The 13,842-nt window shown below is 36.9% G+C and overlaps 1 protein-coding gene across 1 annotated transcript in view; it reads left to right on the plus strand.

The window, feature by feature from the left end:
• Positions 1-13,842, plus strand: part of XRCC4 (X-ray repair cross complementing 4) — a 379,274-nt gene that overhangs the window by 207,486 nt on the left and 157,946 nt on the right. The window contains exons 5-6 of the mRNA XM_036765940.1: positions 4,265-4,417; positions 5,650-5,756. Coding sequence (XP_036621835.1) covers positions 4,265-4,417; positions 5,650-5,756 — 260 coding nt within the window. The remainder of the gene's footprint in view (positions 1-4,264; positions 4,418-5,649; positions 5,757-13,842) is intronic.

Here is a 13,842-nt window from a genome sequence, read left to right on the forward strand (position 1 = left end):
AAGTTAGAAGCAATGACAGTATTCCAGGAAGAAAGTAGTGTCTGAACTAGACTGATGGCAGTGTGACTTAAAAAGGTGAAGACACATGAGAAGTTAATGTGGAGGTAGAATTGACAGAAAATGTAATTAGGTAGAAAGAGGGGAAGAGGAGAGGCAACACAAAGGTTTCTAGCCTCTGTGATCATTAGGATGATAATGCCATCAATAGAAATAAGGAAGCTGAGGGGAATAACCTAGGAGGTTTAAGAGAGAAGACAATGTCACACCTTCCAGACTTATTGCTAGTGGAATTGGAATTGACCTGCTAGCAGTTGGAGGTACAGGCAAAGAGCTCAGAATCAGACATGTGGAGCAAATAGTTTCCTTTATAGAGATGATATTGAAGCCGTTGGAGTATACGTGATGACCGTGGAGGAAAATGAAGAAAGGATGGAGGCTTGCTGGATGGGAAGAGGATGTTGACTGAATGGAGCAGAATGAAGGGGGAAAATGAAAATGACAGCATTGATATTAATATACATTTTAAAATCTAAGCATACTTACCTTAAACATAATTCCCTGGGAGACAGGTAGGATATAAGGGTTTTATGCTATGCCCAGAGGAGTTATATTAAAGGCAGCATAACTCTGTGTTCATAGTGAGAAAAGTATTAGCTTCAGAAGGGGTTGATTAGAAAATATAGAAGTAGGTCATCAGTTGGCATCCGAACCATGAAAAAAGCAACTTGTTCGGTGGATAGGCTGTTTGAGGATCTGTTTTTCTGATAAGTCCGTGTAATTCGTCCAAGCCTTCTTGTCCAGGTTATTAATCAATATGCCAATGAAAACAAAATAAAAAAGCCACCCTAGAATAAAATTTTGTCTTGCTTTTAGGTCATCTAATAGGCCTAGAAGAGATGAGGTTATGAATTCCTTGCTGGTAGAGACTGACATATCTTGTATTCCTTGTGTTTAGCACAGTGTTATACATGTTGGTGTACATAAGCCTTATCTAGAGTTAAATGCTGAGTTAGTTGTACATATAATTCTGAAACAATTTGGTTTCATTTTATTCAAAAGATATTTTAATTTGATGTTTCAGTAAAGAGTTAATTTAAATAAATAGATTAAAATTCTCTTGATAGCTGAATAGTACATATGATGTTTCACTTAAGAATTGTTGAAGTAATCTAAATGAAAATTCTGTTCAGCCATCTGTTACCACATTCAAATTAGATGAATTATTTCCTATATGAAACATCTCAAAATATATTGTGCCATAAAAATGTAAGAACATATAATGGTCCTTTCTCCTTATATTTTCATACAGTGCATTTCCATTTGGCATATATATATGTATGTGTATGTATATATATATATATATATATACATACACATATATAATTTACGAGTTGTGAATTAGAAGTTCTTGAATTATTTGTGTACTTTAAAAAATCATCCTAGTGGTATAGCATTTTTGCTTTTCCCATAATTCATTACCTTAAAAAACAAACGCATATCTTTTTGTAGTACCTGAGAGGTAGCATGGTATAGTAAGAGAAGTCCTCAAAGCCAGGGAGCCCTGTGTTCCAGTCCCACCTCTGACATCTATTGGCCATGTGACCCTGAGCAGTCACTTAACTTCTCAGTGTTCCAGGCACCTAAGACTATAAATTCCAGAGAAAACACCAGCCTGCATTCACAGAGGGAATCTCCTCACCTTGGAGTTTTCTCTACCAGTGAGATTGCAGATCCGGTCCCCATCGCTCTCCCTAGAGCAGTATGATTCTTGAAACATGGTAAGGATTTTGTACTTACGTGATACTTTGTGTTCAAACTATAAAGGCGGTGCCATAACCCGGTATGCATGAAGAGGTTAACACTTCTTTGATTCTAGCAGGGTCTGCCTACGCTCATACTACTTACTTTTAGCTTCAATTCCTTACCTTCCTTGTGATATGCTTCTTTTTCTATACTTTCCTTGATATACAAATTCATATAAAGGGCATTTATCAATCCAATACCAGACAACAGACATTTATTATGTGTAAGTTACTGTGCTAGGAACTAAGCATAAAGACAAAATTAAAAAGTACTTGTCCCCAAAGAGCTTTAATTCATCCTACCAGAGTATTCATGAGCTATGACCCTGGTCTCTTTCCAACCACAGCCCCATACGAAACTTACCACCATATCCCTGGCATTTCCCAGGGTCTGTTGGTCACAACTCAGATGTCCCAGCCACCCTACCCGGGCCTCTTCTGGTAATAATCTCCTCAGGCTCCGACCCTTCCTAATCACCACCCTATCCAAGTCTCATGGGCTACACCTCAGTGTGGCCATACTTGAGATCTCTCTGCTAAATTCCTAAGACTCGTTGGCTGTAAACTCTTCTGGGGAATCCCTTGGTTACAGTCACTCAAAACTTGCCAGTCATAATTCAAAACCCTTCCTAGGGGTAGCTGAGGGCCAACTTATCTCCACAAGACCCTCTAGTCATAAGATGGTCCTCACCTTTCCCAGATATCTCAGACAAACAAAGTCTTGTGGCTTGCCTGGCACTAAACACCAGGCTTGCCTCCCTCAAACCCTAAATTATATGATTTATGAAACTAGTCATGAAATGAATAAGAAATAACTCATGAAATTATTCCTAAAAAAAATCTCTAAGGTAACTAGATTAAAAAAATCTCTTATCTATGTATATGGGGAATCCATATTTAAAAAAAGAATTTCAGACTCTTAGCTTTTATATTACTAATACTTTCTTAAACTGGTCCTACAGAACAAATATAATGCCACATTTACCTCTCATTCACTTAAAGTCCTAAATTCTATGTATCTCTTGAAATTAAAATACAAAGTTCATTTTGAGTGAATAAGAGACATTTTCCATTATGTCAACATTTGTACATTTCCCTATTTTATTTTATTTTATTTTATTTCATTTCATTTTATTTTTTGGTGGAGGAGGTAAGTGAATTTCCTGAAAATGTCAAATCTCAATGAAGATGACTATAAATAGTCAAAAAGTTGGCATGGCATAGTAGAAAGAGTTCTAGTCAGGAGACTTGTATTCCAATCCAGCCCCAGTGACTTTTAGTTGTTTAAGTGGTTCCTTAGCTGCTCAGTTTATCTAGTAAATGGGAATAATAATATTTATAGTATCTACAGGTATAGGATCATTGTTTGTAGAGCACTTAGACCTTAAAACACTATATGAGTATGACATACTTATTCTCATCAGAGAAGACACTTTGACCTTGATTTAGGTGGAATTGAAAGGAGTATGTACTAGTTTAAAGTGAATTATTTTAATTTATAAAATGTAAACTAGGGATAACAAAGTGAATGCCAACTAAAAACCTGGACAATATGAATATGAAATTGTGGTAGAGTGTTTTCAGGATTATTGAAGCAAACTTATTACTGGCATGCAGATCACATATTAAGTATGTCCATACCTTTTCCCTAATTATCTAGCCAGATTAACTCTCTTCATGCATTGGAGGACTAAAATTAATATAATACTTTCTTAAATGATTTGTCTACTTTTAGAAAAAAAGTGGGAGAAAGCATAGTCCTTAGTCTGAATTTAAATAAACAAAAGATCATAGGCTTACTCAATTTGTTTATTAATATTAATCCAAACTATAAGACTATATTAACCCACTGTTTCTTTTTATTGGACTTTTCTGTTCATAAATGTGTGAGTATATTGTCATCAATGAATCCAATAAATGGCTGAATTTGGGGATTTTTAACATTCATTCTAAGTTATTTAGACCCATTTTTAAATTTTCACAGTCGTTACAGGACATACATGACTAAAATGAATTTAGTATCCCTATTTTTAACTGGATAATAATGACTCCCATTTATATAGTGCTTTAAGATATAACATTTATTCCCTACTTTTCTCATTTAAGCCTCAGTGAGTCCTAGTTGAGATTGGAAATATGTCAAACTCAATAGAAATGGGGGCCACTAAACTGTCTATAAAGATCCCTGTGGGATGCATATTGACTTTGAAAACCACATATTAACATTATCTATGTTCTTTGTATTTTTATTTATTTTGTTAAATATTTCCCAATTACATTTTAATCTGGTTCAAAGTGTGCTTGGGAGTGTTCCAACATCATTGGAGCCGTCTGCTGTAAACTATATAAATAACAATGAACATTAGGGAATGATTTTGATGTATTTTCGTATATCTTTTCATTGAAACTATTCAAATTAGAAGACCAATAAGTAAGACTTTAATTATGATTTTAAATTTTAGTCTTGAAAAGTGTGTGACTGCTAAAGAAAATCTGGAGGCAGACCTTTATAAGCGTTTTATTCTGGTGCTGAATGAGAAGAAAGCAAAGATTAGAAGCTTACATAAATTGTTAAAACAAGCCCAAGAACCAGAAGAGGATGCACAAGATGAAAGGTATTTGGCATTTATAATTGGATATCCAATTATTAGATGATAAATATGTACATTTAAATTATATTTCTTCAAAGTTAATGAATGTTAGTCCATTTAACCTTTCAATAATAGTGTTCATGGCCTCAAATAACCTAATAAGTGTCACAGTTTTGGATTAGGATTTAAGAGGCGGGGATTCTGTTCTTGATTATGATTGACTTCATGACCTTAGGTAGGTCATTTGATCTTTCCATTTCTATCTAAAATTGACACTGATAAAATGGAGACTACTAATTATTGCCACTTCACTCATAAGATAAATATTCCTTAATGCTGCTTCTGAGATATTCCAACACCTGGTTAAGGTACTAATTTTTTTTTCTTATTCTCTCCCCTTCTATGAATATTACCATATTGTTCATATTGTTTTCAAGCAAAAAAAAGCTGAGTTTCTTGTTCTTAGTTTCTATTCATCTTCAGGTTTTTTGAGTAGCTTTTTTTTTTCTTAACCATGAGACCAGTTTCTTTTTGCATTCTTGGGAATATATTTCCCCTGTGTCCATATTAAAGAGAATCTTCCATAGAAAAATCTAACCAATGTCCTGGAGGCTTTTCTTGCATTCTTTTAATATTTCATGAATACAGGATCAATTAAACATTTCTTTAAAAAAAATTTGTGAATATCATTACATCTCTTGAGCTGTTCATCTCCCTCCCTCCTTTAAAAATGTTGTAATATCAATATTTAATATCTTTTGTATACCATAGAGTATTTTAAAAACAATACTTCAGAAACACATATGACTTTTTCATCTGTTAGGTGTCAAGTATTGCAAAATCTCTTTAATACGTGTCGAGTTTTGGCATGTATTGATGTGGCGTAATAGCCGATGGAAAGTGGATTCAAGAATTATTTATAGAGAATAATGGCCCCAAAGTATCAAACCACTTTTTGGTGTGTTTTATTTTGGTGGGGAAGCTTTATCTTAATAGAATTAATATTGATTTTCCCCCCTGTAAAATAGCATCATCTAGTAATATATATATATATATATATATATATATATATATATATATATATATATATATATACATGCCTGTAAAATTGGTTTATGTATTTGATCAGAATTATGTTCCTAGGATCCTTTCTGAAGCTTTTAACATAAAATAGATGCAATAATTTTGCTGTTTTTAAAAATCTGGACCAGGGTAGTTAGTTGAATGAATTTCAGTACCCCTTTCTTTGTCCCTAGGGAATCTGTAGACAATACCCAAAGCCACAAGAAAAGAGAGGCGGCCTATGATGAAAGTACTGATGAGGAAAGCGAAAATTTACCTGTTCCTTCTGAAGTTGTTCCAGGTAAGAACAAAATATGTTTCCCTTTTGGGATTTATTAGTATAATGCTATCTTCTAATGCTTTGTATATGCAGCATACTGTATTGCAGGGAGAGCTGGCCTTAACGCCCAGAGGGCCTAGGTTCAAGTGTTCCTTCTGATACATCCTGGCTGCCTGACCTTGGGCAAGATTTAACCTCTCAGGACTCTGAGCGGCTCTCTAAGACTCCAAGTTACAGAGAAGATGCTGATCTACTTTAGTACAGGGAATTTCCTCAATCAGGGAATATTCTAATAAAATCATGGGTCCAGTCCCTAGACCTATTAGTATATTAATTTAAACAACTAATTACTTTAAACAACAATATGCTTGAAAATAAGTGTCTAGGTTAGAATTGGAACTTCAGCTTGAGTCATCTGATATTGCTGCTCATCACCCATGTAAGTCCTTTAATCTCACTTGGCTAGGCCTCAGTTTCCTCATGTAAATGGGGCCATTACTTGCTGTAGCTGTTAGTCATGCTTGCTCAAGTACCCAATATTTTGGAGACCTGAGATCATCTTGGGCCAGTTTGGATAATCTGGAACTTTGAACCCCGGAGAAATCTCTAAAGTCATCATTGGACTAGATGGTACAGCCTCAGATCTATAAAAGATATTAAATAAATTCTTGATTAATTGACTTGGACCTAAAATGAAGTATTAGACATTCATAGGGTTATATTAGATTCTATGTGAAATCCCTCAATTTCCCCCAAATCTTCCACCACAGAAATTAAATTACTTTGCTTTTTATGGTACAGGTTATGCATATTTTATACTGGTACCTCATTTATATGTGAAATAAAGCATTTTATGATCAAATGTAATAAAAAACCTCCCAAAGAAAAACAATTTGTGCTCCTTTCCATTTAAACCCTCAGAATGCTGGTTAAATGCAACAGGTCTGGTGTTCATTCTGTCTTCAGAGCATCACACCTCTCTCTGAAGTTGATGGAAATTTTTTCTTGAAAAGGAAATACACAGCTATATCTGGGGGCAATAGAATTAGGTTCTTTCATGTGTGCAGACAATTTATAAAAAGTAACTCTTCTTGTAAAACTCTACTATTTTAAATTTGGCAAAACTTTTCAGTTTTCCCCAACGTTTACTTTAAACTGTATATTTTATCATGCTCCATAATGTTTTTTTTCAATCAGATCTCTTTCAAAAGATAAATTTATTCCATGGTTCTCTGATTCTAATGTCTTTACATTTAACTTATCAGAATGCTGTTCTGCAAGAACTTTTTGATGTAAAAGAATTAGGAGTATTTTTATTAGGCATTTAACTGTCCCTTTCCTTCTGGTTTTCATATAAAAAATTAGGAAGCTGAAGTTTGCCAAGAAGAAATGAAACACAGATCCAAAATGCTTGAACTTGGTTTAAAAAATAGATTCTACAAAATCTGAGCAGGAAATATATATATATATATATATGTGTGTGTGTGTGTGTGTGTGTGTGTGTGTGTGTATTATATGCACACAAAGTAGGTCCTCTTTCAGTTTACTAAATGAAGATATGAAATTTTTTTTGGATAGGCAGAACCTCATCTTTAAATGACTAGTAAATTTTCAAATTTATCATACAGCCTGCAGCTTGCTTTGAACATTTTCCCCCCACAGTAAGGAGGTACAGAGGAGAAAGGAAAAGAGAGGAGAGGAGAGGAAAGAGCAAAAAAGGAAGAGAGAGGAGGGAAGAAAAGGAGAGATAAAATGACAGGAGAGGGGAGAAGAGAGAACTTAATGTATTCGTTCTGTCTTTGTGTAAATCATTCTTAGATTTAGACTTGTGCAATGTAATAGCAATGCTCACTATGTAAAGTGCTTTAGATTAATTATTAAAATCCCCAAATATCCTTCTGAGTTAAGTATGCATTATTATCCCTTTCCTGGATAATGAAAGAGGTTAAGTGATTTGCCCAGGGTCACTTAGTGAATCTGGAGCTCCCATTCAAGAAAACCTTTCATTTACTTTTATCTATGGATGCTGAAGAAAGGGTAGAGTAATTTGCAGTAAATTGCTAGGCAACCTCTTTATGAACAGATTTTTTTTGTTCCTTTATCTTTTAATAATGAGATATACTTATTTTCTTGTTAAGTTAGGAATAATGAACCCATTTAGATACAAAAAGGATAGATTATCATCTCATAGTAAAGTCAGAAATTAAAATTTTTTAAAATTATTTGCTAAGCCAGAGAAATGAAAGTCCCATTACTTCCCCTTCCACACTTTGTAATACGCCCAAAATGCCTTCTCTCTGTTCCTCACACGTAACACTCTCTCTTTACCATTGCCCTGGCTGCCCTTGCCTGGCCCAGTCTTGGCACGTATTCCCTCTACTCCTCTTCTTTCTTAACTCCCTCTCTTCCTTCCAAATGCAGCATAAGGACCACATTCTACTTGAAGCGTTTCTTGGTCCCCTCCAAATTCTAGTGCCCTCTCTCTCAAAGTTCCTTCCATTTAACTACTTTGTATTTCTTTGGCTTTATTCTTTTTTTGTTTGTTTATTCTCTGTATGCTTATATTTGTGCTTACTGTAAGCTCCTTTTGGGTAGGGGTTCTTTCTTTCATTGTATTTGTATCCCTAGCAGTACTAGGTACATAGTAGTGTTTAATAAGTACCTGAATGATTGATTTCAATAAGAACTGAACATTTTAAGATCTAAACATTTTTAGTGAGTAAATGGGATGTATTTCACCAACGAATAACGTCTGAGTAATTAATCTGAATAACGCGCAAAAAAAAATGCATTTTATTAAGACCTATTTGCATTGAGGGGCACTGGACTAATATCATAAACTGATAAACAACAGAGACCAGTTCGATTTAACTTCCCTTGTGTATGCCCATGCCCAAAGCTGGGTGATCTTTCCTCTATATCAGAGGTGTCAAGCTAGCTGCTGGCAGGCCTTCAAAACTCCTAAGAGAACTGGACCCAGATTAAAATCTAATTAAATTATAATTTAACAAAATAAACAAAAATACAATATGACATAGATGTCAATTTGTGGTTTTTCTAAGACAATATGCAGCCTTCCATTTCTGTTTGAGTTTGACACCACTGCAACCTCTACCATGCTTCTTCACACTGTGACTAAAATTAATGGGATGAAATTTTGCCCCTCTCATGAGGGTAGTTTGGAAGGAAACTAATGAAAGATAACACTTTGCATTGTGAAGTACTACTTATACAAAATTATGCTGAATAGCATACAGATCCTTTAAATTACAGTATGAGATCTTAGCTTCCAAAAGTGAATACCCTCCAGACTGAACCTGGAAAGTGTCAGTAACATCACCTGGTGATGACCACATTTTAATTTTTCCTAAAACAGGTGCTGTAAGCCCTAGCATTTTGCCACCCAGGACTGTCAGAGGGGAAATGAGGGCCTATTAAATGTCCTTTTCTCAGTGGGAGTACTTGAAAGGCTTTGGAGCTTTCACTGGATTCTAATTCAGACAGTGTTCTATAGGCCATAATTATTCTGGGGGAGCCTCTCTGCACATGTGGAACACCTTACCTTCTGGAATGACAAGGGTCAGTTCCAGCCCCTTCCATTAACTGTGTTAAGGGAGTTCCTCATTTAGGAAAGAAACTCTCTTGCTCCTGCCATTAGAATCCTGTTAGGAGTTGGCAATATTCAGACCCAATTTAGAGCACCGCAATCTCTAAGTTGGGAGGGGCCTCCGAGGCTATGTCTAGCTACATAAGAATTCTTTCTACAGTACACTTAGTAAATGATTATCCAGGCTTTGTTGGAAACTTGCTGTGAGGAGGAGCCGGCTACCTCTCAAAGCAGCCTGTTCCACTTTAGGACAACTTAATTATCAAGCGATTTTTCCTTGCATCAAACCTGTATCTGCTGTTTTCATGGTACGTTCTGTGGAATCATGCAATTTGTGCCCTTGCCTTTGGGCATCTGGGTGGTGCAGTAGATCTTAAGACTTAGAGACTTAGAGTCAGGAAGAACTGAGTTAGAATTCTCCTTCAGACACTTAGAGCTGTGTGACCCTAGCTGGGCCAGACACTTAAATTCTCTGTCTTTGTTCCCTCATCCGTAAAATATGGATACCTATAATAGTCCTTACCCCACAGGGTTGTGAGATTCAAATGAGTTAACATATACAAAGTGTTCTGCAGCCTCAAATTTCTATATTAATGCCAGCTGCTGTCGCTGCTACTGCTGTTACTACTGCTGCTGCTGCTCTTTCTGTAATAGCTTAGTCCTTGTTGGTACTAATGTGCCTTCAAAATTCATTTTGGCTTTTCTGAAGCATAGGTATAAGGATAGGCATGTCCAGCACCCTAAACTCATCTTCTTAGAAATAAAAAAAAAAATTCACCTAACCAGCTTTTGGCTATTTCCATAATGACCATGTGTGTCTGACAGCAGCTGAAAAGCAGGCACTAGTTCTGCACCCCTTCTATGTAACAAATCCTGCTGTATTATTCTTGAGTAATTTTAGAAAGTGTGACCGTTTGGGCCCCATTGTCTATGAATATGAATAATGATAGTACTGGAGGCATGTTTTTATTTCTCTCTGAATATTCTATCTGAAAAGGTGTTCATTGATGTCCAGGAAGCATATGTCTTAATCTTAAAACAACTAAAAATCTGCTATTTTGGACAAAATCTAATCTCTTTTTCCATCAGATTTTTGATAGGGTAAAAAAAGAGATTTTAAAAAGTTAGATATGAAAAATTTTTCCAAAAGCTGGGAAAAAAAGACCATTCCAGAAACAGTAGATAGACCATGGAGCTAGATGTTAAGCTCAATGATAGCAATCTAAATATAGCTGAAGATACATCACGTGGAAGAAGAATTATACTTGCTTTGTTTAGCTCTGGAGGACAGAATTCGTTGTTATTGCTGTTGTTCATCCTTTCTTTTCGAAGAGGACCAGGTGACATCACACAATGACTTGCTTCTGAATTGGATTTAAGTGAGACAGGGATGCACAAAGTCATCAGCACAACCTTCTCTTCTTGTGTCATCAAAGCCCAATGGCAGGACAAAAGTCAGGATGATTGGTGATGGCCTGGGATGCAGCAGATAACCTTGGCATCTTCGATGTCCGACCAAGATCTAAGCACTCCACAGCACCTGCTCCTGCCACCTTCGTGGCCATTGGAATGGATTGTTTTCATCTGCTCATTCCACCATGCTGTCACCTAGAGGGCAGAATAGGGACCAATGGGTAGAAGTTAGAGTTTAGTAGATTATATAGCTTAGCGTATGGCAGGACTTTACAGCGATGAGAGCTGTCCACAAATTGAATGGGGTTCCTTATAGAGAGCTCTTGTTGTTGTTCAGTCATTTTAGTCATGTCCCACTCTTCATGACCCCATCTGAGGTTTTCTTGGCAAAGATACTAGAGTGGTTTTGCCATTTCCTTTTCCACCTCCTTTTACAGATCAGGAACTGAGAGGCCAACAGAGTTGTGACTTTCCCCAGGGTCACATAGCTAGTAAGTATCTGAGGCCAGATTTGAACTTAGGATTGTGAGTCTTCCTGACTCTAAACCCAGCACTCCATCCACTGCAACACCTAGAAAAATGGGTGGAGTGTGCTGGGCCTGCAGTCATGATGACCTGAATTCAAATTCCACCTCAGATGCTTACTAGCTCTGTGACTCTAGGCAAGTCACTTAATCATTATTTACTTCAGTTTCCTCAAGCCTAAAATGGGGGTAGGAGCAGCACCTATTCCCATGCTTATTGTGAGAGCAAATGAGATAAGATTTTTAAAGTGCTTAGCACAGTGCCTGGCACATAGCAAGCACTATATACTTTTCCCCTTCCCTCTCCATCCCTCTTCCCCCCGATGAGGTAGTGCATTCCATCCCAAAGTGTTCATGAATAGGTTGGACAACTTAGGCTTGCATGTTGTGAAATTGATTCCTGTACTAGGAGCATTGTTGGCCCAGTCTAGTGTGGTCTAGTATTTTCTTTCAATCAGTAATATTCTGTGCTTCTCCAACACAGCTATGGAGTGTTCAATGTACTGCAGCATTATTTTTCCGTTAGGCTCATTAATTATAAAAAAAATCAAAAGTTTTTGAAATTTAGGAATGGATAAACAACAATGACCAATATTATTCTAAAAGTGTGGCCTCCAAGAGATTGTGGACTGCTTTCCATATTCACTCTGACCCAGTGAATTTAGCATAAGATTGAAGGAGACCCAGCTATCATAATGTCTTACTCATTGAGGCACTTAATAAATAAATGCTTGTTGAATTTAATGTACATGGCTGTTGTATGTATGGCTGAATATTTCCATTGGCCCTATAGAACTGAGCACTCTAATCCATTCAAAGCATGGTGTCAGTGCCACAACAATTTTAAAATCAGTCTCAAACCCTGTAGTGTAGCCTTCTCCTTACTAGGATGCTGGGCTCTCCCACAAGCAACACATCTGGTTTCTTGAGCAGATTCATCAGCATCACCTATAAGTCATATTTAACATCAAAAGCCTAGACAGCCTTACCAGCAATGAGGACCTGGAGTGCAGCCAGCCCACCAGCATTGAAGCAATGCTCACGGCAGCTTAATTCTGATGGTCTGGATGTGTGTGAAGGATGGATGACAGCAGCCTAGCTCAGCAGCTGCTGTACAGAGTGCTGAAGTGAGGCCACCGTGAGGAGGGTGGGCAGGAGGAATGCTAAAAGTAGACACGATGGAATCACGGACTTGGGCAACCTGACATCCTTAGGAACACTGGGACCCAGCAACTGCAAACGGACCAAGCTGCTGTGCAGCCTTCAAGAGACTTGTTGTCTCCTTTTCAATAAACAGCTACTAGAGCCCCCTAAAAGGAACAGGCCATACATATGAAAGGTCCTAATGCTAGTCATTCTGATTCTCAATCAGAGTTACTTGCATAAGGATTAACAACATTTTAAACTATGTTGTTCTTTGAGGAAGAGGGTTGGACTTGATCTCTGAGTTTCCTTCCAGCCCCACGATTCTAAGATTGAGTGAAAGACAGTCACATGTGTGACTAAGAAGTCATTTTCCATGAAAGTGAAAATGTAAATTTATTTTGTACTCTAAAGTTTTCAGGAAGTCTTTTTTTATATAGAATTTTGTTTCATGTATGTCATGTTGCTCTTGTTTAAAATAAACTCCTGATAGTATATAAGGGGCCCAAATTTTGTGATAGAGTATGCTGGCTTCTTTGCTTTTAGTCTAAGAGGTACATATTCAGCAAGAGAAAGATTTAGCTTTGTGACATTAATGTTCTGTTAGGAGGAATGGAGATGTTCATACCACCATTGTTGGTATTGTTCTGGTCAGGCTGAAAAGCCAATATGGAAGAGTGAAGTGATTTATAACTAGTCTTCACTGTGAGGACTTAGTGTGAATGCTTAGGATGACAGGTGCTAAATAAATGTAAATTAATTCTACTTTTTTATGCATTATTTTTAAAAAATGTGTGGAGTATATGCATTTCAACTAAATTGTTGAGTAAGCATCTACATCTGTTGGCTTTTTTCTGTCTCTAGAGCCTTCAAATCTGTTTTGCTTCCTGCCCCCAATACTACTCTGTTAAGAGGCACTAATAAATTTGCTATCCCCTGCCCTGAAATAGCTAACATTCATTTAGGTTTTTTTGTTAGCCAAAATGGAAGCAATATTTTTTTTCCAGAGCTACCAAAAACAAAAGTTGTCAGCACTTCTTTGCAGATCTGAGGTTCCTGTCTTTGTATTGGTATGCATTTTAGAAAGGCTTTGACCTTTGATTTTTCCCCTCCCCTCCCCTTCTCTCCTCTCCTCTCCTGTCCTTCCGTTCCCCTTCCTTCCTTTCTTTTCTCCTCTGTCCTCTTCTCTTCTCCTCTTCTTTTCTTGAGACTGGGTCACTTAATAAATGCTTGTTCCCTTCCCTTCCCCCTTGTTCCCTTCTTTCTCCCCTCCCTTCCCCTCCTCTCCTCTGCTCTCCTTCTGTTCCCCTTCCTTCCTCTCTTTTCTTCTCTGTCCTCTTCTCTTCTCCTCCTACTTTTCTTGAGACTGGGTTACCCTACTTATCCATGCTAGAAATACAGCAGCCAGTCATGGCAAATC

This window comes from Trichosurus vulpecula, chromosome 1 (assembly GCF_011100635.1).
Source record: "Trichosurus vulpecula isolate mTriVul1 chromosome 1, mTriVul1.pri, whole genome shotgun sequence".
NCBI lineage: Eukaryota > Metazoa > Chordata > Mammalia > Diprotodontia > Phalangeridae > Trichosurus > Trichosurus vulpecula.